This window comes from Pogona vitticeps, chromosome 1 (genome assembly GCF_051106095.1).
Source record: "Pogona vitticeps strain Pit_001003342236 chromosome 1, PviZW2.1, whole genome shotgun sequence".
Taxonomy (NCBI): Eukaryota; Metazoa; Chordata; class Lepidosauria; order Squamata; family Agamidae; genus Pogona; species Pogona vitticeps.
Genome location: NC_135783.1, coordinates 196,175,802 through 196,203,439, shown reverse-complemented (window position 1 = coordinate 196,203,439; position 27,638 = coordinate 196,175,802). Strand labels below are relative to the sequence as shown.

Genomic DNA, 27,638 nt, shown 5'->3' with positions numbered 1-27,638 from the left:
TGTGGGATAGTTAATGACACATCCATGTAAAGCCTTGAGTGTTTCTCAATTGTGCATCATTTTCATACTTCAGTTGTTGCAATTTCCTCCAAAGAATCATCGACACAGAGTAACTTTTCTATACATTGAATTCGGTGCTTTACAATATTTTGGCATTAGCAACATTTTGTTGTGTCGCTATCCTATCCTCAGCATGGAGACTGGCATAGTTTTTTTTGAGGGGTGGTGTGGGTTCCTTGTATAGAGATTCAGCATTCCTTTTCCTCACGGGTGATATACTGATTAGAGATTGGGAATACTGTACTCACCATTTTGGTGAGTCATCCTGCTTCGTGGGTTGTCAAAAGTTGACGACTCACGAAGCACAAAGTTGCCCCCATGAAGTGACAAATAACAAAGTTATTTGTCAATTCGTGAGGGGGGTGTTATTTTTTTAAAAAAACCCTCCCACTGCCATCCCCCTAACATCGTGCCATTGCTTAGTTTCTTGGCTTAATAGATTACTACTAGGTTTGAAAGTGTGTGTGACTGTACATGAATGCCTCTTCTCTGGGCTTTGATTGGCTAGGTGAGAATTAATACACTAAGACCTGCTTTTTACCTTCTTCATGGTAGTACAAATCTTACTGACTGCTGTCCTCATGCAAGTGCTAGAAGATGGGATGTCTGTGGGCAGAAGGGAAATCCTTCTTCTGTGTGTGCACAGAAGTAGGCCACACACCTAGGGTTGCCAGATGTCAGGCAAAAGGAGGACATGTCCTCCTTTTTAGCCTAATGTCCTCCGTCAGGCAGGCAAAGATAAAAACCTTTAAAATGTCAGGCTTTTGTATATTTTATGTTATAATTTTGGATGTGAGAGGGAGAGGTGGAAGGACCCCCTTCCCCCTGGCTTCCCCCGCCCCCACCTGCCCGCCCACCCGTGGTATTTTGAAAAAAAGCCTCCATTGAATTTATTTTTAATTTTTAACATGACTGTTTCTTGGTTGGTTCACGAAGAGACATTTACTGGCAGCTATTGTAATAAAATTGTATTGATTGTGGGTTTAATCTGGAATGATTTAAATGAAACATTCAGTATGTCCTCCTTTGTCCTCCTTGTCTTTCTATGTCCTCCTTTTAGTACCCGTGTATCTGGCAACCCTACACACACCCCAAACTGATCATGCTGTAAAGTTCCCCTCCTCCAGATCATATCCAAGATTGGGTCAGATTACTATTATTATTTTGACTTATACTGCCCAATAGTGCTAGAGCACCCTCTGAGCATTTTACAAAATAATTATGCAAACAACACCTTGTCCCTCCCCCCCAGCAAGCTTGGGTACTCACTTTACCAACCTTGGAAAAATGGAAGGCAGAGTCAGCCTTTACCCGGCTGTTGGGATCAAACTAAGGAGTCCAGAGTGTCCATGAGCCTAGTTAGGCACCTGTCTTTGTGCCCTTATTTGGGTGCAGATGGGGAGTGGGGTCCTTCACATTCCTACTTGTTAGTCATGTGGGGTTTGTGTGTCTGCGTGTTTTTTTAATCATGGAGCTTTAGGTTGAAAGCATTTGAATTCTAGTCGCAAGGAAATGAAACTTTAGATGCTTTAAATACTCTGGGAAAATTCTGATGTTCCTGAAGAAGTTGTCATATTTTAAAACAAAAATTCTCAGGCGGCCTGAGAAACGAGGATGAGTAAAAAGGGATCTTTCAGTTACTGCAGTTCCCATCATCTCTTTCCATTGGCCATGCTGGTGAGGGTTCATGGGAACTGCAGTCCCACAAAATGGGGGAGGATCCAATTTTCTCCATTCTTGTTACAGAACGAAGCACATTCTCAAAAGGACTCCAGGCTGAGATACAGCAGGACAAAGGCGTTATCTTGGCCGTAAGAAACAGACGTTCACCAGAAACGTCCAACCTTTGTACTGTATAACCCACTTTGAAAAATGTACAGAAATGGTCTGAGAAGCTTGGTTAAAAATAAATAAATAACTAGATTGCTTCATTGTTTATTTAGACATTTAGCAGTGCATACTAAGCAGATACAGTGTAAAGTGGCACATGCACTATCACACTTTACTGGCCACATTTTCAGGAGAGTTTTCAGAGCAGAACTTTGGGGCTGTCATCCAAGGCACAGCTGAGTAGAACGAGCAGAAGATGCCCCCAAGGCAGCAGGTCACAACATTTGAAGGAAGTGCAGCAAGACACGTTACCAGATCAAGACCGGTCCCAAGTAAGAGCATTCAGAGGCTAAAATTACCTAGCTGTACCATGGCAATTTTTTTTTTGTCTAAGCTGTGTGGGGGGGGAGGAGGTTGGACAATGTTCAGTTTCAGGAACAGCTTCAGATGCTTAGACCTCAACATTCTGCTCTTCTGTCATTTTCAAATAAATTCTTCCATTGTGCACCATCCCGTTTGCAAAACATAAGTCAGGAAATCCCACGCTTCACCTACCAGAGGCAAGCTCTGGCACGGAAAACAATATTATAGATGAAACATTCGACTCAGCATATTCTCCCAGCCTTCTAGCAGACATCTGTATTGCAACGCTTCATCTGCCTCTCCGCACTTGTACTGTAGAATTTCTTCATGTTGCTGTTCTTCTCCTAATAGAGGTTGGACATCACCATGGATCATGGCTATTTTGGAGATCAAGAATGGGATTCCTATGCTCTGTACATGACGTGTAGGTCTTCAGCCATTGTTTTGTGCCTCCAGTCCTCCCAGTTGTCACACCAGCAGAAAAACTGCCCTTCTCCAAATAAGTATTTCCACCCATGGGAACCTCAAGGAGTACAAATTACTCTTAATACCAAACCAAATCCCACTCTACGTCTTCTTCATTTACTTATCTGCTGGTTCGTTGGAACAAAAAGATTTCTGGCCCCTTCTGTTTTTCTATTTCCCAGGTTTAAGCTTCTTTTGATTTGGGTCCCGCCCCCTTTTTTTATTTCTAGGGTGGTAGTGGTGCAGCTTCCCACGGCTTCTAGAGTGGAAAACTGGTCTCCAGCCCTTGGGACTTATTTCCCCCCCTGCCCCCGCCCCCGCCCCCGCCCGCTTGTGGTAGCAAAAACCAACTGCATATATGGCGTTGCTACCACACTTGTAGAAAGAGATAGCAAAAAAAGAGAATCTTGTCTTTAGAACATTTAAAAGAGGGAATCAGGAACAGAACTGCCCCCCACATTTACTCTCCCCCCCCCACTTTAAAGCTTTGCTTTAGGCACAGAGAGATGATTTGTATGTATGGAGCTCTCCTGCCATACAAGCTCTCCTCCAACTTTGAGGCAGAAGGAGTTCCACATGTACCCCCGTTTGTACCCATGGACTCTGAATGGGGGATGTTTTCCTGAGTAACTTTGAGCTGGGCCCGGAAAATGCATACATGTCTGAGACAGCACTCCTCTCCCATTACCTAGTTCTCTTTCCTCTTGAAGCAAATCATTCACTGCCACAGCTATTATAATGAAAATAGTAAAACAAGCAAGGAAGTAGAGGGCATGAGCCAAACATCTGGTGCTCTCTGACAATAGCAATATGTGCTTGTCTACGTGCGTGCTTATACACGCACAAACAGAGAGAGCGCACTCAGCAAAACTATAGGTTGCACCATACAGTATTATCATACAGGTTTATTCTTTAAAATGCCCTTTCTTGACTGCAGAGCACACCAAGTCCACATGCTAAAGGGACAGTCTCGCCTCTCATCCCCAAAATGTTTTTGAGGTGCATTTTGTTTTCATTCTCTGCGCACCCACCAGACAGTTTTTACTTCAGATTAAAGAACATACATGGCTCATTTATGGCTTTAACAGCAACGGTCATGAATTATGACTCCTTGATGTTCTACGATTGTCTTCCCTGATGGCGGGGAATGTCCCTGGCTTCAAAAGAGGGTAAAGCAGGAGAGCTGCTTGAGCCACGCAGAGATGCTGTCATTCCACGGACATCCCCACTTGTCACAATACCATCCTCGATGTGACTGCAGCGAGATTTAGGCTGGACAATTCCCATGCTGTTGCCCGTGGACTATCCTGAACAAGTTAAGAACTTTACCCAAATAATCTCTGCTCCTTTCATTTGTGGTTTTTTTTTCTTAAAGACACACTTCCATAGCATATCAATGAAGCAATTATTGAGAAGGGAACAAAGGGAGAAAATGTAAGAATCTAAGCCGTTGGCCTGTCCGGCTTATTTCTGTTGGACTCCAATTGGCAGCAGGTCTCCAAGACAAGAGAAAGAGGTCTGCCCACCCCAACCCCAACTCCCATCCCACATCGTAAGATCCTTCCCGACTGGAGATGCCTGGGGTGGCATTTCTACATACAAAGCACCTGCTTGTCTTCCACATTATGGCTTCTCCTAGAGTTCTGCGTGGGACAGCGTTTGGGTCTTCATACATCCTGACCTAATATGATTTCACTAGCTCGAAGTAAGATTTCATGGACTGAATGAAAACATTCGATTTCCATTGCATGATGTCAAACAATACATTCTGTACTTGTTCAGAAGGCTTCCTGGAACACCTGCATTTTGCAGCACAGCGTCTCAGAAATTTCCCCAACTTCTGTTTTTGTTTTTAAAGTCTGTACATGCAGACATCCATGTCCTTATGCAACAGGACTGTGAAAGGGAAGAGTGGAGCTGTCCATACTAACATCACAGTGGTACCCCACTCATTTTGGTCCTCCCAGCATCTACAAGTGGCGATTATATTATCCACTTAGGGAGGGCTTCCCAGACGTCACTTCTAATGAGTGTGTCTTTTAACCACAACTTGTACATGGTGATAAGATGGCCACTGGCTTCATTGATTAATTTTTTTTGTTAAAAAATGCATTAAGGGTGGCAGAACTGAAGAACGGATAAACAACTCTGAATCAGGGGTGTGGCTCTCAGTGGCTCGAGTTACCAGCTCAGGCCATTCTGATGTTTAATGCCAAAGTTTGCCTCCATCAGCTGTGCAGAAAGAGAAGAGGGTCCAAGGATGATCTGATAAAGTCGGTAACCGCCTCGTGGAAAAAAAATCAGGATTTTTTTTTTGTTTCTGTTCTTCTGTTCACCCTGCAATTAGATTAAATGAGAAGTGGCTCAGATTTGCTGCTGAACAAAGTGTTGGCCATTTATCAGCAGAGTAAAGAAAGTGAGCCTTTGGAATGATATCGCTGCACAATCACCGATGAAAAGAGAAATAAATAAAGTATTTTTTTCCCCGGGGCATTCTCAGATAGCTTTTACTTCCCCACTCCCCACCCCTGAAAATGCAGAAATGATACACTCAGTGGCACAATGGTGAGAATGGTATAGTTATGAAAATGTACTATTTCCTGTTTTCTTTGGAAACCAACATTTGAATCAAAGTCAGATTTGGAAATCTGAGATTGGCACTGATAAATAATAATAATAATTTTAAAAATACACTTCCAGTTTAAGTCAGTTTGACTTAATAATAATAGTCTTAGAACTAAAGAGCTGGAAGGGATTTCAGCATCTTCCCCTCTGTCCTTCTGTTTGCAGACCCCTGTCTGCAACCGTGGTGAGATTCTGGCAGTCAGTGGGGACAGTGGTGAACTAGATGGCTTCCCAGTCCAACTTAGTGTAGAGCTGCTTCCTTTGTTTCCCACCTAGGTAAAGGTAAAGGTTCCTTGACAATTAGTCCAGTCATGTCCAACTCTAGGGGGCAGTGCTCATCCCCGTTTCCAGCGTTTTGTCCATAGACAATCTTTCATGGTCACGTGGCCAGCGCAACTAGACACGGAACGCCATTACCTTTCCACCGTGGTGGTACCTATTTATCTACTTGCATTTTTATGTGCTTTAAAACTGCTAGGTTGGCAGGAGCTGGGACAAGTGATGGGAGGTCACTCCAGTGTGTGGATTCAAAGTGCTGATCTTTCGACCTTGCAGCCCAGAGGCTCCTGCAGTTTAACCCACAGCACCACCATGCCCCATGACATTTCCCACCTACCCTACAGCTATCTGTCTGATCACCTGAGTGCCTTGTTTGGCATCGTTCCATTCCAAGCATCTGCTCAATTCTCTTCTACCTTTCCAATATACTGAATTAAAGCAAAGTTTGTTGAAGAACGTGTCCTTCAGTGCCTTCATATTTTTTCCAGCCTTTACCTGCCGTGCCTTCTGCTTTCTGCTCACAAGTGTACACTGGCCATTCCCCTACAGGGTGATCCTGCTCAGCTTGATCCTGACCTAGGGCTGAAGAGGTCTGGCTCATCCCTGACCCTTTAGGCTTTTTTGCAGCCCCAGGCTTCCATTGATAAGAATGGGATTGACAAGGACCTACTCCAGGGGCGGGTGAGTAGGCACTAGCAACTGTGGTCTCATCTCCTTGAAACCTGAGGGAAAGGGCACCTGCTACTTAGACAGGAAGAACCAAGGGTATTTTACCTCTCATTCTTCAAGCAGCGCAAACAATAAAGATGAGGGTCCTCTAGTTGCGCAGCACACTTTGTTTCTGTTCCTTAAGTGGCTCCTCTGTGTTCTCACGGAGATTGGGCTTACCTGGAAAGAGGAAATGCACACAGCTAAAAGCAAAACTGCCTCATTTCTGCACATATTTCATATCACTGGGTTCGTGTGCAACCTTCCTTCTCTAAGCCAGTGTGATTTAGTGGTTATGCCAATGGCTGGAGAAGTTGAGGTTCAAACCCCTACTTAGCCATAAGGCTTTGGACAAAACTTGCTTTGGCTAGTTATTTACACCACAGGGCTGTCATGAGGAGATGTGGGTGGAAAGAACCTCGGATGACATCTGAACTCCTTAAAGGGAAGCTGAGTGTGAGTGGCCCTTGTTCCCCCTCCATCGTGACATGGTATGTTTGCCCAAACTCAACTACAGGAGAGGTGGTAGTTGTGGTGTGATGAGGATGGGACAAATACTGTGGCATAGCTCCAAAACAAAACCAAAAAAAAAAAAAATCCATCTGGGAAACACTGAGTGATGCAGTATTACCATTCAGTGGGACAGTAAGTTGTGTTTCTTGCTGTACATCCACAGCTTCTCTTTTAATCAACGAAAGCTTTGACGAGGTCTCAGCGCCTGGAATGCTGGTGTGAGAATTGAGATAGTGCACTTGAAGAACAAGAGGTGTGTGGGAGGACTCTCTGGATAATGGTGTTTTATCCTGTCTTCCCTGATTTTTCTCGATCGGTCTCTTCGTTGCTCCCTCCTCCAGTTGTGCGTCTGTGGTTTGCCTGTTTGGGTCTTCCGTCATCGGCTCCTTTGACTGCATTTCATCTTCTTGTACAAGCTCTTCTGCAGGACAAAACACGCACATGAGGTTTTGTTGTAATGCAAGGGCATTTTTCTACGGCTGCATTTAGCCAAGAAGCTGTGGCACTGGGTATCATAGACAAGGGTCTGAGAGAACTCTTTATCACATCCAGTGGGCCCAATCCCTTCCTCTGAAGCCCACAGAATGAGTTCTGGTGATCAAGGTGTCAATGAAGACCATCTGTTCACTTTCACCTTGCTGCTGCAACAACAGCTTTCCAAGTTACTTTCAACCATAGTTGTAGCTGCCATGGCAACTCGATGCCTTGCTTTTATGAAGGGCTGCTCTTCTGAATGAGATCTTAGGAGCCAGACTGCTTGTGAAACTACCACTAATGCAGTGGGAGAGAAAGAGACAGTGGTGAAGGTAGCTCCTTCTGCCTTAGGCAGTGCAGTCTTGTATCGACCTGCATAAGTTTACAGCAGGAAATAGGTATCCTTGCATCTTCCTGTATATACGCATCTCCATATGCATGGAGACTTTCCCCCACCCCTCTTTTCATATTACTAGAACTTGTGTCACTGCATGAAATTAATTGGTAGCAGATTCAGGGCAGATAAAAAAAGAACCTCATCCTACAATCAACAGGTAGTGCATTGTTATTATTATTATTTTTTAAAAAAACAGTTGTGATCATGATAAAGATGGGAAAATCTGTCAGCTTTTCTTTCTCTTGTATTCAGTCTTTAAATCATCATTTTTCTTTCCCAGATATGAAGTCTAGAAATTATAATACATTCTTCAAAAATGAACTGAACTGAAATTCTCCTCCATCTGCAATTCACTAGGTAAAGCTATTCAAGAAGAACACCTTACATCTGGCTGTCCTATCAGTGTTGAAGATGTGGAAATTTGGGGCCTCTAATTTGGCCCCAATTTGAACACAGAAGGATTGAAATCCAGTCTTTTAATAGACAGGCACTCAAAAGCGCTTTACATTCATGAACACATTGGTCAGTTCTTGTTTTTCCCTCCTTCAAATTTACAAACTTTCTTCCTGAGAAATCTGTGGACGTGGCAGACTCTCAGCCAAGATAAACGGAAAGGAAATTCTCTCCCATCCTTGGATGCTGGCCATTAACTGAAATGGTTGTAAAACAGGATGAGAAATATTTATGGTGGGGGTGTAAAAACATGATCAGTGGGTACTTGTCATGACCACTAAATGGACTCCCCAGATTCAGCAGTAGTCCTAAGAATACCCATTCCTTGAGGGAGAGGCAGTAGCACCCTTAATTATTTACATGGTGGCTATGGGGCATGTTTGCTGGACTAGATTAGTCCTTAATCTAATTCATCTTGACCTGATCACTGGATGTCACTGACCCTTGATTAGACTCATCAGTTCTCTTTTTTTCTGGTCTTTGTTCCATACCCTCTCATTTGAAAGCAATATATATTATTTTTAAGAACCACATTTATTTCTGTAATAGTCATTTGGAAAGTTATAAACCCCACAATCTCATCTCTTCAGCCCTATTCAGATGTTTGCCCGCTCCTGTGTAAGGCCAAAGGGGTCAATGGTGGGAATAGGGATGTGCACAAAAGCCCCAGCTGTGTAGGCCCCCATGCCCACAAGAAACCATCTCAAGAGGCCACTGTAACTGTGCTGAGCGGGTAAGACCAGGATCACAAACCTAGGAGCTTCGTTATAATAAAGGCTGGTAAGTTCTAATCTAAAATGAAATTCTACCCCCATTCTTAAGGACTGAGGGAATGGTAGTCCAATAATAATGACTGGTTTTGTAAATTGTTCTGATGCCACTGGATTTTTATTTGTTCTATACTGTTAATTCTTGTTTATTTTTTCTTGCACTTTGTTTTCACTTCTTGTTAAACTGCCCAGAATAGTCCTTTTGTGTGAATGGAGTGGTACATAAATAAATAAATGAATTTTTAAAGCTCCCATCTGGACATACGTTTGGAGAGAAGGGTTAAGAGAAAGGCTCCAAAGTTATGAATTTCTACCATCTAGTGGGGAGAACATGCAATGGCATTGCACAATTTTTTTTTAATCTCGAGTCATGTGCAAAGGGTGGCACAGCACTCATGTGGGTGTGCACTCATGCACATGTGCAAAGGGCAGCATGGTGCTCAGGGGGCACTTGTGCACATGCACGAAGGGATAGGGGAGCACTCGTGGGTGCAGGCATGCGTACGCAGGCGTAAACAGGCTGTGCGAGGGGAGTGCGTGCGGGGGTGGGGGGAGGTCTGTTTCCACGGTCCGGTCCGGCTCAGGCCATGGATCGGCACTGGGGGGTTGGGGACTTCTGGTCTAAACAACTGTAACAGGCTTGACCCAGACAGCAAATAACCCTGCATATTATGCCAAGCTTAAATACAACTCATTTCAATGAGTTTAAGCATCATGTCTGGATCCAACCCATTAAATCCAGATTTTCCACTGTTTTAACTTTTGTAAAATAAACAGTGAGGCCAAATGTGTAGAAGAACTGTTCCAGATGGAAAACATACCTTTTTCTGCTAGATCTTTCCACCTATCTTTGTTTTCTTGGATGATTTCAAATAAGTTGTCCTTAAAGCTTCTTAAGTCCACTGTTGCTAAAGTGTTCTCTGAACAAGTCCCACTCACGGACAGAGTGTTTTTAACATTTAACCTTTTGTGCACTTCAGCACTGCTTCCTCCATTGCTATTTTCACTAAAAAGAAGGAGAAAACAACTAGGTCCCAAACAGAGTATGACACATCAAGTGCACGAGTCACAGCTACAGATGCGCAATAAAACAGAATGGTGAGAACATTTTAACTTTTCTTATTTTGTTTTTGGTCTCCGAGAGCGTAACACAAACTTCGTGTGCAAGCATGATTGCTCAATCAAGAATTAAACCGTACACCACACCACAAAGCAAACGTTTCTATGCCAGTGTATTTCAAACGTGCTGAATCACAATACCTGTCATCCCACATTTGGGATGATAGGAGTTGTAGTCCAACACAGCTGGAGGACACTAGGTGAGGAAAAACTATCAAATGAGACACCTCAGGTAGGTACAGTAAATAGGAGGAAGAGAATATGGGAAGGCCGTTGACTGCAAGGAGACTAAACCTTCTATTTAAAAAGGCAGTGCAGTTCCATGAATATCTGCTTAGAACGAAGTCCCCCTGGATTCTATGGGGCTTATGCCCAGGCAAGTCTGCACTGGATTGTAATCTAAATCTACGTACTAAAGGAAAGAGTGCTATATTTTATACTGCCCCTGAAAGACTAGATTCGTAGTTTGGGGGGGGGGGTACTCTTGGACCCATCTCTCTCTATGGAGGTGCTAATAACTGCTGTGGCCAAGAGTGCTTTTAATCAGTTTTTGTTGATTGCCCAGGTGTGCCCTCAGCTGGATAAGAAATGCTTAATAACAGTGGTTCATGTTCTGGTAAAATAGACTGGTGTAGTGCTCTCTATTTAGGGCTGCCCTTGAAATCACTATGAGAACTTCAACAGACTAGTAGAAAGCGACAGCCAGACTGATTACAGGTACCAGCAGATATGAACCTGGATCCCCAGTCTTCACACACCTTCACTGGCTCCATGTTAGTTTCCGTGATCAATTTAAGGTCCTGATCATAACTTATAAAGCCCTCAACGGTTTTGGACCTCAATATTTGATAGAATGTCACCTCCACAAAATAGCTACCCATCCCACCCACTCCTCAGAGTTCTTGATGTGAAGAACAGCAACACCGAAAGAGCCCAAAAACCCCCAACACCAGGAACCGAGCTTTCTCAGTCATAGCCTCTTTCCTCTGGAATAAGCTTCCTACAGAGGTTCACTAGGTGCCATCCCTCTTCAGTTGTTAGGAAGCTAATAAAAAAAAAGAATTGTATAAAGCTGCCTTCTACTAGTCCGAATATTGACTGCGATGCTCAAATGGGTTTTAATTTGTGTTTTTCTTTTTAAGGTAAGTCTGTTGTTTTAGCTAGTGATAGGGTTTATTGAATTTTTATTGTATTTATTATACAGTGTTTTTATTGTATGTTGGAAACCACCCAGAGAGTAGTAACTTTATTGGGGAAGTATAGAAGTAGAAATCAATCAATCAATCAATCAATCAATCAATCAATCAATCAATCAATCAATCAATCAATCAATCAAACAAACAAACAAACAAACAAACAAACAAACTCCTTATCTGATCCAGAGCAGAGGTAATGGATGAGCAGGACTTGTTAAATTAAACCCATGTCAGTAACTTTGATTCAACAAGTCTACTCTAGTTGTGACTACAACGGGCTATGGCCCAGAACATAAACAGTACATCCCGTAAGAGATAAATCCCATTCAATTGAATGAGGCAAACTTCTGAGTAGAAACACATACAATTCTAGTGTAACTAGGGATGGAAAAACCAGTATTGATTTTGTTGTATTTCTCCAAATTGTAACTGGATCTTTATCCCACCCTTTGCTTGTACCAGAATGGGACACTTCATTTTTAAATCCTGGATGGAAGTTCATACATTTTTGAATGTATGGTTTCCAAATGACTTTCATGTATGCATATTCTTAACTTGGACACATTTTTAGCCATTTCTATGGTGTGTTTTTTTAAAATGCATTATTTTTTGCAGATTTTATGTCCCCAAAATGCACTACAAGCCTTACAGAAGTGGAGATTTCTCAGGGGAGGTGTGCTCTATTTTGCAGTACCATCTTGGGAGGCACAGAATGGATGCTTCTGACAGGAATGTTGACTCCAACCACATTCCTTTCCAACCCTAGGTATAACTAAGATAGGATAATTAAAGCTGCCACTGAGTCTTGTAGTTCTCCATCAGAGGGATGGCAAACACAAAGCTTTCCAGATGTTGAACCTCAGTTTCCATCATCCCTCACCATTTTCTATGCTGACTGATGGGAATTGCAGTCCAACCACAGAGGAAACAGCCACATGATACTCAGCCCTGTTCTATCCCGTGTAAATATTATCACTGGGATATTCATGTTTATTTATTAAACCTTATAGATATGATATCAAACACTTCAGCTTTCAGTTTAGATCATGTAATGATGAGATGATTAAATAAAAGTATATTCATAGAACCAACATACTGTATACGGAACTTTTCTGGCACAGCAAAGGTTAATGTAAATATTAAAAGCTCACTTCTTTCAAATTTACTTTGCAAAAAAAAGAAAGCTTTTAAATTATAAGGTTTCCCTTTTGAGATCTATACAGCAGTTTCAGTTTCTCTCAGTCTAATAATTCTACTTTATTTTCATGCATTTATATTTAAAAAATTGTAAACAAATACCCCATAGCATAATCTTATCTTAACATCTTAAAAGAAACTTAAGAACAATTTAGATTAAAAGATAAGCACATTAAACCCGAAACAACCTTTTTTACTGTTCTCTTCCTTGGTCTTCCATAGAAACAGTAGCTCCTGCCCTGCCCTAGGCTATTATCATATATTACACTTGCAAATATTGCCAGCAGGTGGCAGTGTTATATTGCAGTAGATTCTACACAGTATATTCAATAATTAAAATGTAGAGGAGAAAGAAAAAACCCTCAAACCTTGGTAATGACAAAAAGCTTGGATTTTCAGATTTTGAAGCTTCCTCTATAAGAGGAAAAACTATTTTCTCCATGGAGTCAGTAAGAAGAGAAAATGTTGGCTTGACTATAAAATCAATGAAACCTGTAGAGAAATGGAAGGAAAATAAGAACATTTAGAGGTTTTTAATCCCTATTTTGTCTAGTCAGTGAGAAACAGTTAGTCTAAAGGAGCTGTGCCTCCTCAGACCTTGGCTGACCCTGATCCAACCTTCCCAGCAGTTTTTTTTATAGCTGAAGGGGTAAAATCAAGGAAAAACTACTCATTCAGTATCCCATATCCTTCAGTGGCTTAGCCACTAGGCTCTTAGACATACAGTATACACAAATAAATATATACAGTAAACAAAACAGACAAAACTGAAGAAGCTACTTGGATGAGTAGCGAAACGTTTCAGCCTAATAAGAAAGCAGACCAGTTGCCATGACTCAACTTCCAGACAACCTCACCTGAAGGACTGAGAATCTTCACAATTATATAACAGACAATGTATATATTCACCGTGAAGTGGCTTTTTTGAAGTTGCTTTTCCAGCTAAGGGCCCATGTAGATCATGGCAGATGTATGTCAGGAGAGAAATTCACTATACAAGAAGTATACCTCTTATATAGTGAATTTAATGCATTACAGATGCAATTCCAGAGGAAGTGGAAGAGGAGGTTTAAAAAAAGCCACTGATTATAATAAGTTTCCACATATATCCGCAAGGTGAAACTAAATCCAAAGGGCCACTGGCATGCAATATTTGCAATTGCTGATTTTCTTATCAAGTCATCATTTCTCAAGCCATCTCTTTTAAGATACATAGAGTTAATGGGATAGAGAAAAAACCACTAATGGTTTTGATTGCTGGGCAACAAGGATTAACATAGATGTCCTAATACTGCCACTTCTGTATTTCAACCTTCACTTGAGAAATACACACCACTTCTTATGTAGCATAATTCCACGGATGTTTCTTCAGGGGTAGGTGTCACCGTTCCATGGCATTTACTCCCAGGAAAAAGTACTTTCTTAATTCCCTCCCCCTCAGCACCTTGGGCCTCCCAGCATCTCCTCACAAACCCAACTTTCAAAAAAAAAAGAAAGAAAGAAAGAAAGAAAGAAAGAAAGAAAAGAAAAGAAAAAGAAAAAAAGGAAAGGAAAGGAAAGGAAAGGAAAGAAAGAAAAAAGATATTGCTCAAGAGGCCTTCTGTGGTATCAAAGGGCCATGGAAGCAATTTTGTAACATTTGAGGGGATATATATATAGAGAGAGGAATTAAATATATACTGTATAATGCTTTCCCAACATAATAAGCTTTTGCCTGCACCCTCGAGGGTGCAAAACACTTCCCACAGAAGGCACCTGTGGATCAAGGCTTTCATGTGATTGAGATGATACTCTAAATTACTGTTTTAGCATTCCACGCACTTCTCCTTTCACAATGTGTTACCCATGTTCTGTCAAATCAGTGAACGGAACAAGAAATATCCCTGGGAGACAGAATTCAACCCACAGCTCTGAGATGTCATTCCTGAACAATGCCTTCCCCTCCCTCCTTTGCCTTATCAAAATGCCTGTCTAGGTGAGACATTACCCAGAGAACAAAGCTTGATTCCCTGCTGAGAAGTGAACAGGAAAAAAATCCAACACTACATGGAACAGTAACATTTAAAAAAAAAACATACCCCAGGCATAAAAGAAAGCAATGGCCCATTGCCATCTTGCGAACAGGTATTTTCAGGCTGAGAAATGTTTATTTATTTATTTATTGGACTTATATACCGCCCCATAGCGCTACAAGCACTCTCCGGGCGGTTTACAATTTAATTATACAGGCTACACATTGCCCCCCCCCAGCAAGCTGGGTACTCATTTTACCGACCTCGGAAGGATGGAAGGCTGAGTCAACCTTGAGCCGGCTACCTGGGATTTGAACCCCAGGCCGTGAGCACAGTTTTAGCTGCAGTACAGCGTTTTAACCACTGCGCCACGAGGCTCCACCAACTCCCTTCGCTGGGACTTGTTAGTCCTCATTCTGAGGGTCTGCCCTGCCCAGTTCTTGCATTAGCTGAAAATAGTGGCTGGTCTCCTCTACAGCACTTTCCCACCACCTATGGACCTCAGACTTTTTTGGACCATGAGTTCCAATCAGCATGGCCAATGGTCAGGTGGAAATCACAGTCAAAAACATCTGTAGGGCACCAGGTTGGAGACAGTATTCAAGAGGAAGGGACACCTAGTCATGTCTCCTCACTGGCTTGCCATAGCTAACCTGTTTCCCCGAAAAAAAGACTTAAACCAAAAATAAGCCCTACTATGATTTTTCAGGATGCTCGTAATATAAGCCCTACCCCAAAAATAACCCCCGGTTAAGTGAAACCCTGCCCTCCACCATTGTGCAGCAACCAGAAGAAGATGACAGGACTGTATTTGAATAAATGTAGGTGGTTGTAGATGAAAAAAATAAAACATCCCATGAAAATAAGCCCTAATGCATTTTTGGAGCAAAAATTAATATAAAACCCTGTCTTATTTTGGGGGAAACACAGTAGCTACCATGGATCTGAGATTCACAGCTACTTCCAAAATACTGAGTATTTGTGCAAGGACCTGCTCAACCAAGTTGGAAGTGATCACAGGTGACACCACAGCTCCTGTGAAAAAAGAAATCAGATGCTGGCTACCCCCCCTCACTTTAGCTACACCCCAGGACTGGAGATAGCAGCCATACTGTGGCTGAGGGCCATGCTGCACATTTAGGGAATGCATATATCCAGCATTTCCTCTAGGCATGCAAATCCTTCAAAGCTACAGCTCTGGGCAATCGGACATGCAAACGAAGCCAGTGTCTATTCTCCGAAGAGTAATTACTAACAAATGCAAAAGAATTTGCAAAAAAACAAAGAGAGGCAAACTTAAAATAAATAGATAACTTTTTCCCTCTTAAGGGTGCCCAGCTTCCAATGACAGGCTAACTGTAAAATCTAGGGCCACTCTGACCTCCTCTGAGAAATTCTCAATGCACACATGGGAAATGCATGGCCTGTAAGAGGTCAGACTCCAGTTCTCATGAGACCTATCATCATTGGCTGTCCTGGTTATGGCTAAGGGAACACTGCAGTCCAAATCTGCATCTAGAGAACCAACATCTAGTAGCCCCCTCCTGCCTTAACAAGCCTTGGTTTCATTCACACAGAGTGAGGTGGTGGGCCTTCCATCACACCAGTCACTCACACTTCCAATATATGCAAAGGGTCACCATAAGTCAGAATTGACTTGATGGCACAAGGTTATTATTAGGGATGAGCACAAACCTCCATTCAGAGGTTCATGCTGGTTCATAGGTGCTGCGTGTTCCCTTCCCCTACCTGACTGGCTGGATTCCCCTGCTCATTAGCCAGCACATCCTCCTCTCCTCCTCCTCCTCCTCCTCCTCCTCTTCAGTTGTTCAGCCAGTCCCCGGCAGGAGCATGGGCTTCCCTCCCCCACCTCCTCAGTGGATTCTCCACTCAGACAAGGAGGGGTGAGAGGCAAACACATGTTCCTGCCAGAGACTGGCCGAGCAGGTGAAAAAGAGGAGGCGGCGAGGAGTGCGCTCCAGCGGCTGAGAGAGGTATTTGCTGGGGAGGCAGGGGAACCGAACATCCAGCACCTCGTGGTGCTGCGCTTACGAATCTCCAAACCGAGGCTCATGCCCACCTCCAATTATTATGATGATTGTTTGTTCATGGGGAATCCTAGTTAGCACACATTCCCTGAGTTGTCTCTCACCCAAACACTGGCCGGACTTCACCTGCTTAGCTTTGTCCAATCCTGGACCGTCTGCCTTCAGGCCAAATATTGTGGGGCTTGTAACCTGATACTCAAGAGTTGGGGGCTTGAGTCCTGGACTCACCGTGAAGTCACACTTAAGTTGCACAGGTGACTCGGCTCAGGTGCCACTCACGGGTTTTTCCCCCCCAATGATTTGGACTCAACTCACGACTCAGAACCACCCACCCCTCCATTTTTTTTTTCCTGGGGAAAAGCTCATTTTTAATAGGGACTTGGACTTGGGACTTAGCACCAAAGAGTCAGACTCGGGAGGGCGACACAAAGGCTTGCCAACCTACTGCATGGGCTCTTTCTCCCTCTGCAGTCCTGTTTCCCTTTTTGTCCATAGTCTTATTTCTGCATTTGTCCCCAACCTCCGCTTGTCCTTCTCCCCATGGGAGGAGGACAAGCAGAGGCTGAAAGGGAAAGAGCCCATCTCTCCCAGTTATTCTGGTGGTTGTGATGTGCCCTCTTTAATGGTGTGAATCAGGGACCAGTCCCTCAGCAGCTCAAAGCTGAAGCAAGTGGCCTAGCAACCTGGAAAAGTTTGTTTTGTAACCATCACAGCAGCGCTTTTTCCCATTATAAGACAGACAGACAGACAGATTTTAAAGAATTGCGGTGCATTACCTATTTGGGACTGTGCCACCATGGTGGATTTGCGGTCGCAAAGAGGAGAAAATGGTAGCCCTAGTTCTGCCTCTTTGTCTCCCTGCAGGAGGAAAAAAAAGGCACACACAATAAGACCTGTTTGCACTACAGTCTCAGTAGAAGAAAGAAAATAAAATAAAAAACATTCACCCACCCACGTGCAAATGGCAAGTCCCTTCCTTGATGTTCATGTTACATCTCTCACAGTGGGGAGAAGGAAGGCTGTGCCTATGTGAGCTTCTCAACCACAGTCAACACATATGCTTGCATTTTACTGTTGTTAAATTATATACATATGGTGGGATATGGAGCCAGTAATTTAAAAAGTCTCTCTCTCTCTCTCTCTCTCTCTCTCTCTCTCTCTCTCTCTCTCTCTCTCTCTCTCTCTCTCTCACACACACACACACACACACACACACACACACACACACACACACACACACACACACACACACACACACACACACACACACACACACACACACCAAAGCCCATAGCCAGCATTGCCATTGCCCAAGGCTGAGGAGTTAGTTTACACATGGCTGCTGGAAGACAGGAGACAAGCGTGCCTCTGGCACACACAGGCATGGGGACAAATTCCAAAGGGATAAACCAGTTCACAAGTATTTAGGCATGGTAACTACTGTAAATGGAGAATCCATGTACAGAAGTAATATATTTTTGAACACCAAATGTTGGGAAGTGCCTTTAATTTCATGACTATGTGTACTTTGTGCCATCTTGCTGAATCCTGCTGAAAATAAAACACTTCTGGTGTTGTGAGGCTTGTGTAAAATTGCAGAACCCAACACAGTGAAATGTTCTGCTATTTTTCATCCAGAACAAACAACATCAAACTAGAAGCTACCACAGAATAATACTTTAAAGTCAACCGAGGGGAAATGGGGACTAAAGAGAACAAGATTTTAAGTGTTTAAAATGGTGATTGTGTTTCTCTCTAGGCCCAGTTCACAGCTGACAGTATACTCAACAAACATTAGCCACATTTGCTGCTTCCCTCAGCCATGGTTCAAACAGATAACATGTCCTCAGAAGAGGAGATTCCTTAAGGGCTGAAAGATAGGCATAACGTGAGCTTTTCACACCTCTTACAGGCAGCAAGTTAGCTTGCTTGAATTTGTGACTGTTGACTGGGGGGCAAACAGGCTTTGTCTGCAAATACAGTTGCTCAGAGAGGAAAATGTTCCAGCATCATGTTTCTAGAAACCCTAATGTGCTCTCAGCTCAATGATGTGCTAAGGTACCCTCAGTGTCCACCACAGAAGCTGATCCTCCACGCAATACCCATTTTTGGGTGGTTGAAAATAGAAGGATGAGAAGGGGCCTTGATATGTGCCCATCTAATGCCCTCCAGGGGCAAGGGTGCCCTGGCCTCCAAATAAGCCATTTCTTAGGTGACAGGAAATATCTTAATTTTGAGAGGGGTTTGGGGTGGGGGTGGGGGTGGGGAAGAGAACTACTACTGCTGCTGTTGCTTCTGTTGGTACAAACAGTATTAAAATAACAACTATTACAACTATTGTATTATGGTGTGCACAGCTTTTAATTCCTAGAGCCCATTTTATTCTGTTCTTGCTCTTCTGTTGTCCAAGTTGTCTTTGCTGATTTATGTTACTTAAAATTTTTTAACTCCTCCCAGACATCTTTAAACATTGAAAAGCAAGATCGAAACTCGTTTGAAGGGAGAAAGAAGTGATGTACAAACATACTGGAAATGTGCACTGGTGCTAGCTATTGCTTTTGAGGCCTCAATGTATGCATTTTGGGGAAAGGATCGGTACCTGTCGAAAAAACTCTTCCATCAGTGCCTTGGTCCAACGGAAGTGCAGATCCCAGGACTTTGACGGATGGCTGATGTCGGCTGCATGCAGAATCAAGGACATGGCTCTGGATTTGTCTATCCTGTCCATGCAAAGACATTGGCCTATTACACCGTTTCATGAGTAGGAGCTCCCTGTTTCACTGTGCAGCATACAGTCCCACAGCGACAACAATGCAGGACTGGCCCCGCCATTAGTGGAGCGAAGCAGTGGGCTTTGGGAACTGATGGGCTATTTACAAGGGGCTGTTGCGTTGAAAAAAAGACTTGTCTCCAACAGCAGCTGCCTTAAAATGTTGCCATCTCCTCACCCACCCACCCCCGGTTAGCCTGCTGCCTTTCACCTGCGGTGGAGGATGCTGTCCCATCAGCACCAGTGAGCGAAGAGTCAACTGCCAGTCCAGTCAGCTTCGGCATGTGGGTGGTGGGTGGGAACCTTGCCCTTGACCCAGACTGCAAAAGGTCTTTGGCTAGGCCTGCAAAATGGGAGGAAACCACTTACCCCTCAGTCTCCTGAAGAGTGTGCCTCATGGTTTTGATTTGCTGGAAATGACCCGACATATCCGTAGATAGGACCATCTCAATGACAAGGTTGCGCAGTTCCCTGTAGGCAATCAGAGTGACTAATTTACAGTTGCGTTTATTCCACAAAGATATGTTTGGATTAAAAAGTGCCGATTAGTCCGTCTCTCATGCCAAAAATGGAAAAAAGAAAGCCACGACTTATGGTTATTATGAAAAAGAAATGTCCAGCCTTCAGGAGAGCCGATGGGAGATATTTATTCAAAACAACATAACCATAATATTACTGCTCATTCGGTCCCACTGTATTGTTAATCCTCATTTCAAAACAGAAGCTCAGGGTGAGATGCTTCGCCTTATGGCCATCTCCCCGCATGGCAGCCACCACAACGAGGCAAAGGTCTAACTCTGCCAACAGTCCTCACTGGCAACCAAGGCGAGAAGAAACCAAGAAAGTCAAAGGATCTGCTTCAGGAAAGGAAGTATTCCCCTTGAATTGATCACTTTCAAGCAAAGGTAGGGAATCTCTGTCCACCCAGTTCAACTTCAGAGATGTTTTCTTAGGGGCTTCGTTCCAGTAATAGGTGGAGGCAAAGGGGCAAAAGGATCAGACCAACAATCTGAATATACTTCAGCTTGAAGCTCTGACTGCCAGTAACAAAACCTTACGAGAGGCCGTTTTCTCTCTCCGAATGGGAAGAGCCTCCATTAAAAATCAAGGCTGCAACTTAATGATGGAGAACGGGAACCTGGCCATGATGGGCCTGTGTTTCCCCATTGTTACCTTAAAGCAAAATATGGCAGGGCCTTCCTAAGGAAGAAAGTACCTGGGTGATAAGGCAAGCACTCTAGTGACCCCAAAGTCCCCACTGAATAACATGCCATTCTCAACTAGTGCCACAGGATGGCCTTCTCACAGCACCTCCACCTGGTAGCAATGGTTTGGATCTAATAGGGACAGCGCAATGGTGCAACTCGCTGTGCATTTCCCTCTGCTTGAAGAAGGAGACATACGTGCTTGATTTTCATTGCTTGCTCATGCGACAACAGAGGCTAGGTGGTGCAATCTGCCAGTTTCTGTGCTAATCAGCTGCAAAACTCCACCTCCTCCACGAGCCAAGCTGGCCTGAATGGACCATGGTTGGACCACAAGGTGGAGATGCAAAAACCTCCCAACCAACCCAATAATACCTACAACTGCCTGCTTTGCTGGAGATGGCTGGATGCCTCCTCTTTCCCTCTACTCCCGTGTAACAAAGTCATTAGGGCTTTCCCTCCTTCAGGGTCACCTTAGACTTCATCCCTTGCATTTTACTATATCTTGGAAAACAAGTTTATTTCAGGGTATGGGACCTGAGGTGCCTTCATGGCAGGGATTTTCTTTTAAAATGCAATTTCCCCAAATTTTCTGAAAAGAAAAGGGATTATGAGACAACCGGATCTAACTGTGTGAATAAACTGTACTGACTGGCAGAAGGTGAAAAGCTTTGGAGAGTTATTGGTTTTTTTGGGGGGGGGCAAGAAGTTCAAGAATTCCCAGACAGTTCAGCCATGTTGCTCAGGGAGTTTTTTTTGGGGGGGGGGCTCCTAATCCGAAACAGCAACATTTACAGCAGAAAAATACACCTCTGGCTGCACAAACCAACTGCCAGGGCAAACCAAAAAGTTGTCCTTCTTATCCTGTTGTGTTGTGGTTCTGTGCCGTCAAGTCGGAACTGACCTGTAGTGACACTAATAGATTTTTTTATGAGGTAAGTGAGGTCTTTAAGGGGTAAAATTCACTCCCACAGTGAGTTTCCACGGCAGAGCTGGGGAATCAAACACATCTCCCTTGAGTCCTAGTCCGTTACTCTATCCACTATGCAATAATGGGTACCCTCGTTGGTTACAGATGTTTTGCATGTGATGAAGGGAGGTTCCACTAAGTTATACTTCCTCAGTCTTTCACCAAAGTGCATTGCCAAAGACATCTCTGCTTCCCAATTCCCCATTCTCCTCTTCTGGCCCAGAGAGACGCGTGAGCATTACAAAGGAACTGTCTCTTTGGTACGCTTTCTTGATCGAGTGAGAAGCTTTTAACTGCCCCATCAGATGACTCCACCTCTTCAGATGAGTGTACTGTTAATTGCACATTACAACTTGCTTATTTAAGGAACCTTTTCTTAGACAGGGTGGGAGGGCAGGTCCACAGCCAGGTCTTTCTGAATCATGACATTGGTTAGAAATTATTTGCATCTGCGAGAGTGGCAACAGTGGCACAGGGGCCTCTGTGGGTGGGCTCTCTCACCTTCAGCCAGCGTCCTTAGGATTTTGTGCAATGAGTTTCCCGGTGGACATGGGGGATAATCACCTAGCTGAACAGTCACCTCAAGAACCTGCAAAGGAGGAACTTGGGGCGCAACAGCTGGGAACTCAGGCAGAAGTCCTGGAGTGGGAGGCCTGGGCCAGGAAAAGTGACCCCTGGAAGGGGGAGAGGGTTCTTGGAACATGGGGGGGGAGGATATAAGGGAGGCTTTGGGGTCAGAGATCCAGACCCTTTCAGGAGAGAAGAAGGAAAGGAGAAAGCAGAGGGTACAGACAGGGGACCCCTTACCCTATGTCCTGATTGAGGAGGTGGAAGAAGCAAGCTGTTGAGGGAAATACCCTGAAGGATCCCACCAAGAGCTTCTAGGCAGAGGAAGATTCCCCCCCCCCCGAGGAGTCTGAGCTATCCAGGGACTAGAAACAGGATCACAAAGAAGGGCCTTGGGCTGGGGTAGTGGTGCAGTTGCAGGTGCCCAAAGAGGAGGCCAAGAAACATCTCAACCCCCAACTCCCTCATTCCCAGAGAGAGAGAGAGAGAGAGAGAGAGAGATGGGCAAGCGCAATACACAAGACAGGGTGAAAACCCTTCCCAATGGTGTTAACTGGAGGGTTCCCAGACTCAAAGACATACTTATGGGAAGTGAAGGGAATTCTCCTGGGAAAGCCAAACAGCCACTTCTTTATAAAATCTATTTGAACTCAATCTTCTTTGTCCTTGCCCATGGAGGAATGGAATAGAGGAAGGAGCCCCCACAGCATCCTTTACAAGAAACCCGTCTGCTGAAAAGGTGATATTACCTCTGGCTCAAGGTCAAATCTAAGAGCTAAAGATAAGACGATCCTTCGGTTCTCAGTACTGATTGCAACTCACAATTAGCTGCAATGGGTTTCTAGTGGTTTTACCAAATGGAGTATCTTTTTGTAAACGACACTCTGCAGCCATGGTAACAGATGGTAGAGAAAATCCATGCCTTGCCTGACCTAGCTGGAGGTTAGCAACTCACGAGTTCTGAGCAGTTGTGTTCAAAAAATTTTTAGAGCTAGGTGCAAAAACACCGCTTGGAAACAGAGGGCTTTGAGTATTAGGAAAGAAAGAAAGAAAAATACTGAAGCCGAAGGATTGATCCTGGTGTCTGCAAAGCAGTAGCTGAAATTGAGTAGCAAGTTGCAACTAGAGTAGGCCCATTGAATCAGTGAGGATTTGGTGATTCATGTCTTTGCAAATTCCATCAATTCTAGTTGTGACATGCTACTGGATTTCGGCCAGTATTTTTTAATGATTTTTATTTTTAAATTTAAAAAAGGGTTTCTGAATGAAGTGGCTCATTTCTAATTTCACAGATATACAGTCAGGTACTATAATCTGCTCCGGGAAATTCAGTTATTTTGTGTGACTCGTTTTGGGATGATTTGAACACACAGCTATTTCACCTCATTGAGGTGACCTCTTTTTTTGGGCACAAAATGTCTATTCAGAAGTAAGCTTCGTTGAGTTTAATGGGTGTGGTTTTCAGATATATGGGTGCAGGATCACAAACTGAGTGATGTGTCCGACTGCAAGGGTGGTGAGCAGCAAGTTGCTCCTGCACTACAGCCGGGCAAAGCACAAAGGGCAAGAGAACGCTTCTTGCACTCTTCCCCAGGCTCTGAGAGGTGGTGGTGGTGGAAGGAAGCGGAACCTCCATTCCTGTTGCTCTTGCCACCACCATGTCCTGCCCTTCCCTTCGCTACCTTCCAGGCAGCTAAGATGTTCGTCAGCCAGCTGCCTTCCTCCTTCAGACTGGTGTGTGATGCACTGTGCCAGCATGTCGATTATTCCATACAGCAGCATCAAAGGGCATCTCAAGAGGGACACCCTTGAGGAGCTGGGCAGGACAGGCAGGGCAGGGCTTGGGCATGGGGGAAGCACCTGGAGGCACCTGGAGATTGCCTTGAACTTGTGACAGGGATGGCTTTCACCCTGAAAGATAAACCGGCCATGTTTTGCACAGTTTCCCCCCGCAGCTGGTCTCTTTCTGTGCTGACTAACATCATTGTGGGGTCAGTCAAAACCTGCAATTCCATGTTTGCTTCTTACTTCTACATCTCGTCCCATACAATGTTTCTATTAAAGGGAATTACTGGAACAGGAAGAAGTCCATGCCAGAGGACATGTTCACACATCACACCTCGATGCCGAGGCAGCTAGCCAACAGGGAGCAGTTTTATGGTTTTTCCGTGACCACATGAATTGGAGCTCCAGTAATTGTCTTTCTGGGCAGATCGGCAAATCTTACCTCCATTCGTCTTTGGTTAGGTTCACCAGGATGTTCATTTCTTCTTCTTGCATAATCTTATAAGCAGCACTTACATGGTGGTTTTCAAGGACAGAGCGGTCGTTGTATAAAATGGCAACATCTGACCTAGATGCAGAGAAAGGAGTATTACGCAAACATTCACAACACCATTATAGGCTTATCGCTCCATCTGTTATTTTAATAAGAGAGTTATAGCTCGTAAATGTAAGAGAGAGAAAAACACTGGTCTTCTATGTTCTGATAACTCAACCAGCTGGAAATGCCATTGTTCAATATTTAACCGTGGCGACTGTATGCAGTGGGGCCAACCTTACCTTGAAGCATCAGGAAAGAGGTGCTCCAGACAGTAAGGTGGTATTATCTGCCATACCTCTGCCATTTCAATTTATTTATTTGATTTTTCTGATTTCTGTTCTACTTTTCTGTGAAAACTGGGACTCAAGACATTTATAAATTAAAGCTATGGCAGGGAGGTGGGCTATACCCCCTTAACTAGGACATGAGATAATGTGGGGCTGCACAGATGTAAAGTGAGACAGACTGGCAAAAATTGGATATAATCAGCTATATCTGCGAGTAAAAGTATGGCTAAATAAATAGCAGAACGAAGTGGCAAAATCCTGAGGTACACAGTCTGCTGATGGGGGACCCACCATTTTTATTGTCGTTGTCATCATCAACATCATCATCTTAGAATTACAGAGCTGGAAGAGACCCTAGGGCAGTCATTCTCTGCTTTTTTGTGGTTACGGCCATAAACATATAAGCCAAATCAGGATTGTATAAGTTGCATAACGAACCTTATAAAGTGGTGTGCGAAGAACTGTTTCCAGTCTGTGGCCCTCTTAAAATATGCCAGGGGCCCCCAGCGTGACTACATGCTCCCCTCCCCATTGAGAATGGCTGTCCTATGGATCATTGAGCCCCTTAAGAATAAATAAAAGAACATCCTAGTCCATCAAGAAGATCAGAACCTTATCCCAGCCACAGGATTTAATAACGGGGCTGGGATAGCTCCACATTGGGTTAGAGAACCTGGTGTTCAAGCACCACAGAGCTGGTGCTTCTTGACTATGAGTCTGAACCTCCACCGAGCCTCCTGGGAGAAAAGCCAGCAAGATCACCTGGAGCCTTGCTGGCTGATGGCGTTACATGCTCTGCCACCCAGGCAGCCTCAAGTAGAGCAGAGATATCTGTGCGTTTCTATGCAGAGGGAATGGCAAACTACTTCGGTTTTATATGCCAAAAACTTGCAGTGTGCAAATACTGTCCGGTCCAATTTGTCCCCAAATATTTGCTGTACAGATAGAGACTGACCTGCCTCCGTCTGATCTGGGGGCGATATGAGCTTATTTCCTCCCCCCCCCCTTTGGGTTTCTGTTTCCTGTGCGTGTTTGTATATATTTGTAAGTTTCTAGATTGAAGGAAAGTGTGAATGGAAGAAAAGCAGGTTATGATGATTGGGGGGGAGACACGGCATCCGCCTTCCCCCATCCCCAAGGAACAAGGCCCCCCACTCTTTGCCTAGGTTCTGCCCTCCCAAAAATCCACCTTGCATCAGTCAGGAGCAGGCATTAAAAACAATAAAATAAGTTGGAAACAGTGGAGTTGGGGGGGGCGGAGGAGGAAACGGGGAGGACACAAACGGTCCTTAGCATTGCTTTGATGTATCCAACCAAAGTCTACAGAGGCAAGTCTATCATCCATTACACACACACACACACACACACACACACACACACACACACACACACACACACACACACACACACACACACACACACACACACACACACAGAGAGAGAGAGAGAGAGAGTCCTAAATCTAATGAAGACTCAGTGTAGTTACCAAAAAAAGGAATAACCTTTTAGAATGTGGTAACTCTAGTAAGCAATGTAGCCCCTTCCCTCCCCCATGCCTGGATGTGAACTGGCTGCTAGGTGGGTGGGTGGGAGGGCAGGACTACACAGAACCTGAAGAGGTGTCCTGATCCTTCCCAGCGCTCAGTGACCAGAGCTTCCTGGGCAGGTGTTGGCTTCAGCTCTTAACCTCTTTCTACTTTCAGCACTTCCTTCTTTTGCTAGATCAACTAGTACCAAGGAATCCTCTCACCATCGCACCCCTCCCCCATACACACACACACTTCCAACATTTCTAACCATCCGAATACTGGAGCAAATGTTAAATGATTTGTAGGGGCACATGGACCTTACAGCTGGTCCAGTCATGTGCAAATATCTCTGCTCTACTCATATGAACGCTTTGATTCAAAGCCAGTGACTTCCTTATAGAAAACCTTGGTAGATTCGCTGTAAGTCAGAGTCAACTCAACAACACATAATTTAGATAAATGTAAGGCCAGAACCGCTGGACGGCTCAGGGGTTTAGGTCTCTGGCTGCAGAGTCAGAGGCTGGGTGTTCAATTCCCTCTCCCCTGCCTCCTTGACAGGGGCTGGACGCAGTGATCCACAGGGTCCCTTCCAGCTCTGCAGTTCTAGGATTACTATTATTATTCAGTCATGGAAACAGCATGATGAAAGCTCTGTTTGGAATCAGCCATAGCATTGTCTGCCAGCCCATTCTGTTGCCTTCTCCATCACAATTGCCACTTGCTTCTGCATCTACAGACTGGGCTAAGACTCCCTTGTCAAAGAATGGTGGAAGGCGCCACTATAAATAGAGCCAACTCTGGGTGTGATGGTTGGGAAGGCATGCACCTAACCATGCTGGAAAAGACAACTTTAATTGGAACAATCTCCTTTAAAGTGACCCTTCCCTCTGCCGGGGAATTGTTCCAGCTCAGCCCCGAAAAGTAGAAGCTGTCCATCTAGGCCAAAAAGGTCCCACTTGGGCATTGGACTGGAGCTGGGCTGGAGTGAATTTCCCTATGTATGGTGTGATGGCTGGGAAACGGATGTGCCAGACCCTCCATGAACAGTCCAAATTGAAATCTGTTTCCTTGTGTGATCACCCCCTTAGTTTTATTTCTTGTGAGGAAGTACTGAAGAAGAATCGGCAAATTCTTCCTCTGGGTTTTTGGCACTCAAAGCCAAGTTCTTCAGGAGGGAAATAGAAAAGTGGGTTTTGCTGGAGATCACTGGACTGAGTTATGCTCTGCTCCAGCTTTGCAAGCTTGAGGAGACCCCAAGCATCCTTTCTTGCCCTGTCCCAACCAGCAGCTTTTCCTTGCTCACCTTCTCCCCTGCCTGCTGCTCAAAACAGATCAAAAGCAAAAGCCTGTTGGCTGTAGCACAGGAGGGGGAGGTGGTTAAGGGCAGGTGTGCATAGGATTGGACTGGAGGACTCATTCTGCTTTATGTCCCATTATGTTGTGTATACAACCAGTCTGGTACGGCAGGAGTGCTAGAT

General features: G+C 44.3%; 1 protein-coding gene across 6 annotated transcripts in view; it reads right to left on the bottom strand.

The window, feature by feature from the left end:
• Window positions 1-1,979: 1,979 nt before the first annotated feature.
• Window positions 1,980-27,638, bottom strand: part of PDE1A (phosphodiesterase 1A) — a 252,850-nt gene continuing 227,191 nt past the window's right edge. For all 6 annotated transcript variants that reach the window (XM_072981028.2, XM_078393737.1, XM_072981035.2 and 3 more), the window contains 9 exons: window positions 24,249-24,374; window positions 19,649-19,750; window positions 19,109-19,229; window positions 17,286-17,367; window positions 12,818-12,941; window positions 9,759-9,943; window positions 6,962-7,264; window positions 6,397-6,510; window positions 1,980-5,055 (listed from right to left, as the gene is read on the bottom strand). In XM_072981028.2, coding sequence (XP_072837129.2) covers window positions 6,440-6,510; window positions 6,962-7,264; window positions 9,759-9,943; window positions 12,818-12,941; window positions 17,286-17,367; window positions 19,109-19,229; window positions 19,649-19,750; window positions 24,249-24,374 — 1,114 coding nt within the window. In that variant the 3' untranslated portion in view covers window positions 1,980-5,055; window positions 6,397-6,439. The remainder of the gene's footprint in view (window positions 5,056-6,396; window positions 6,511-6,961; window positions 7,265-9,758; window positions 9,944-12,817; window positions 12,942-17,285; window positions 17,368-19,108; window positions 19,230-19,648; window positions 19,751-24,248; window positions 24,375-27,638) is intronic.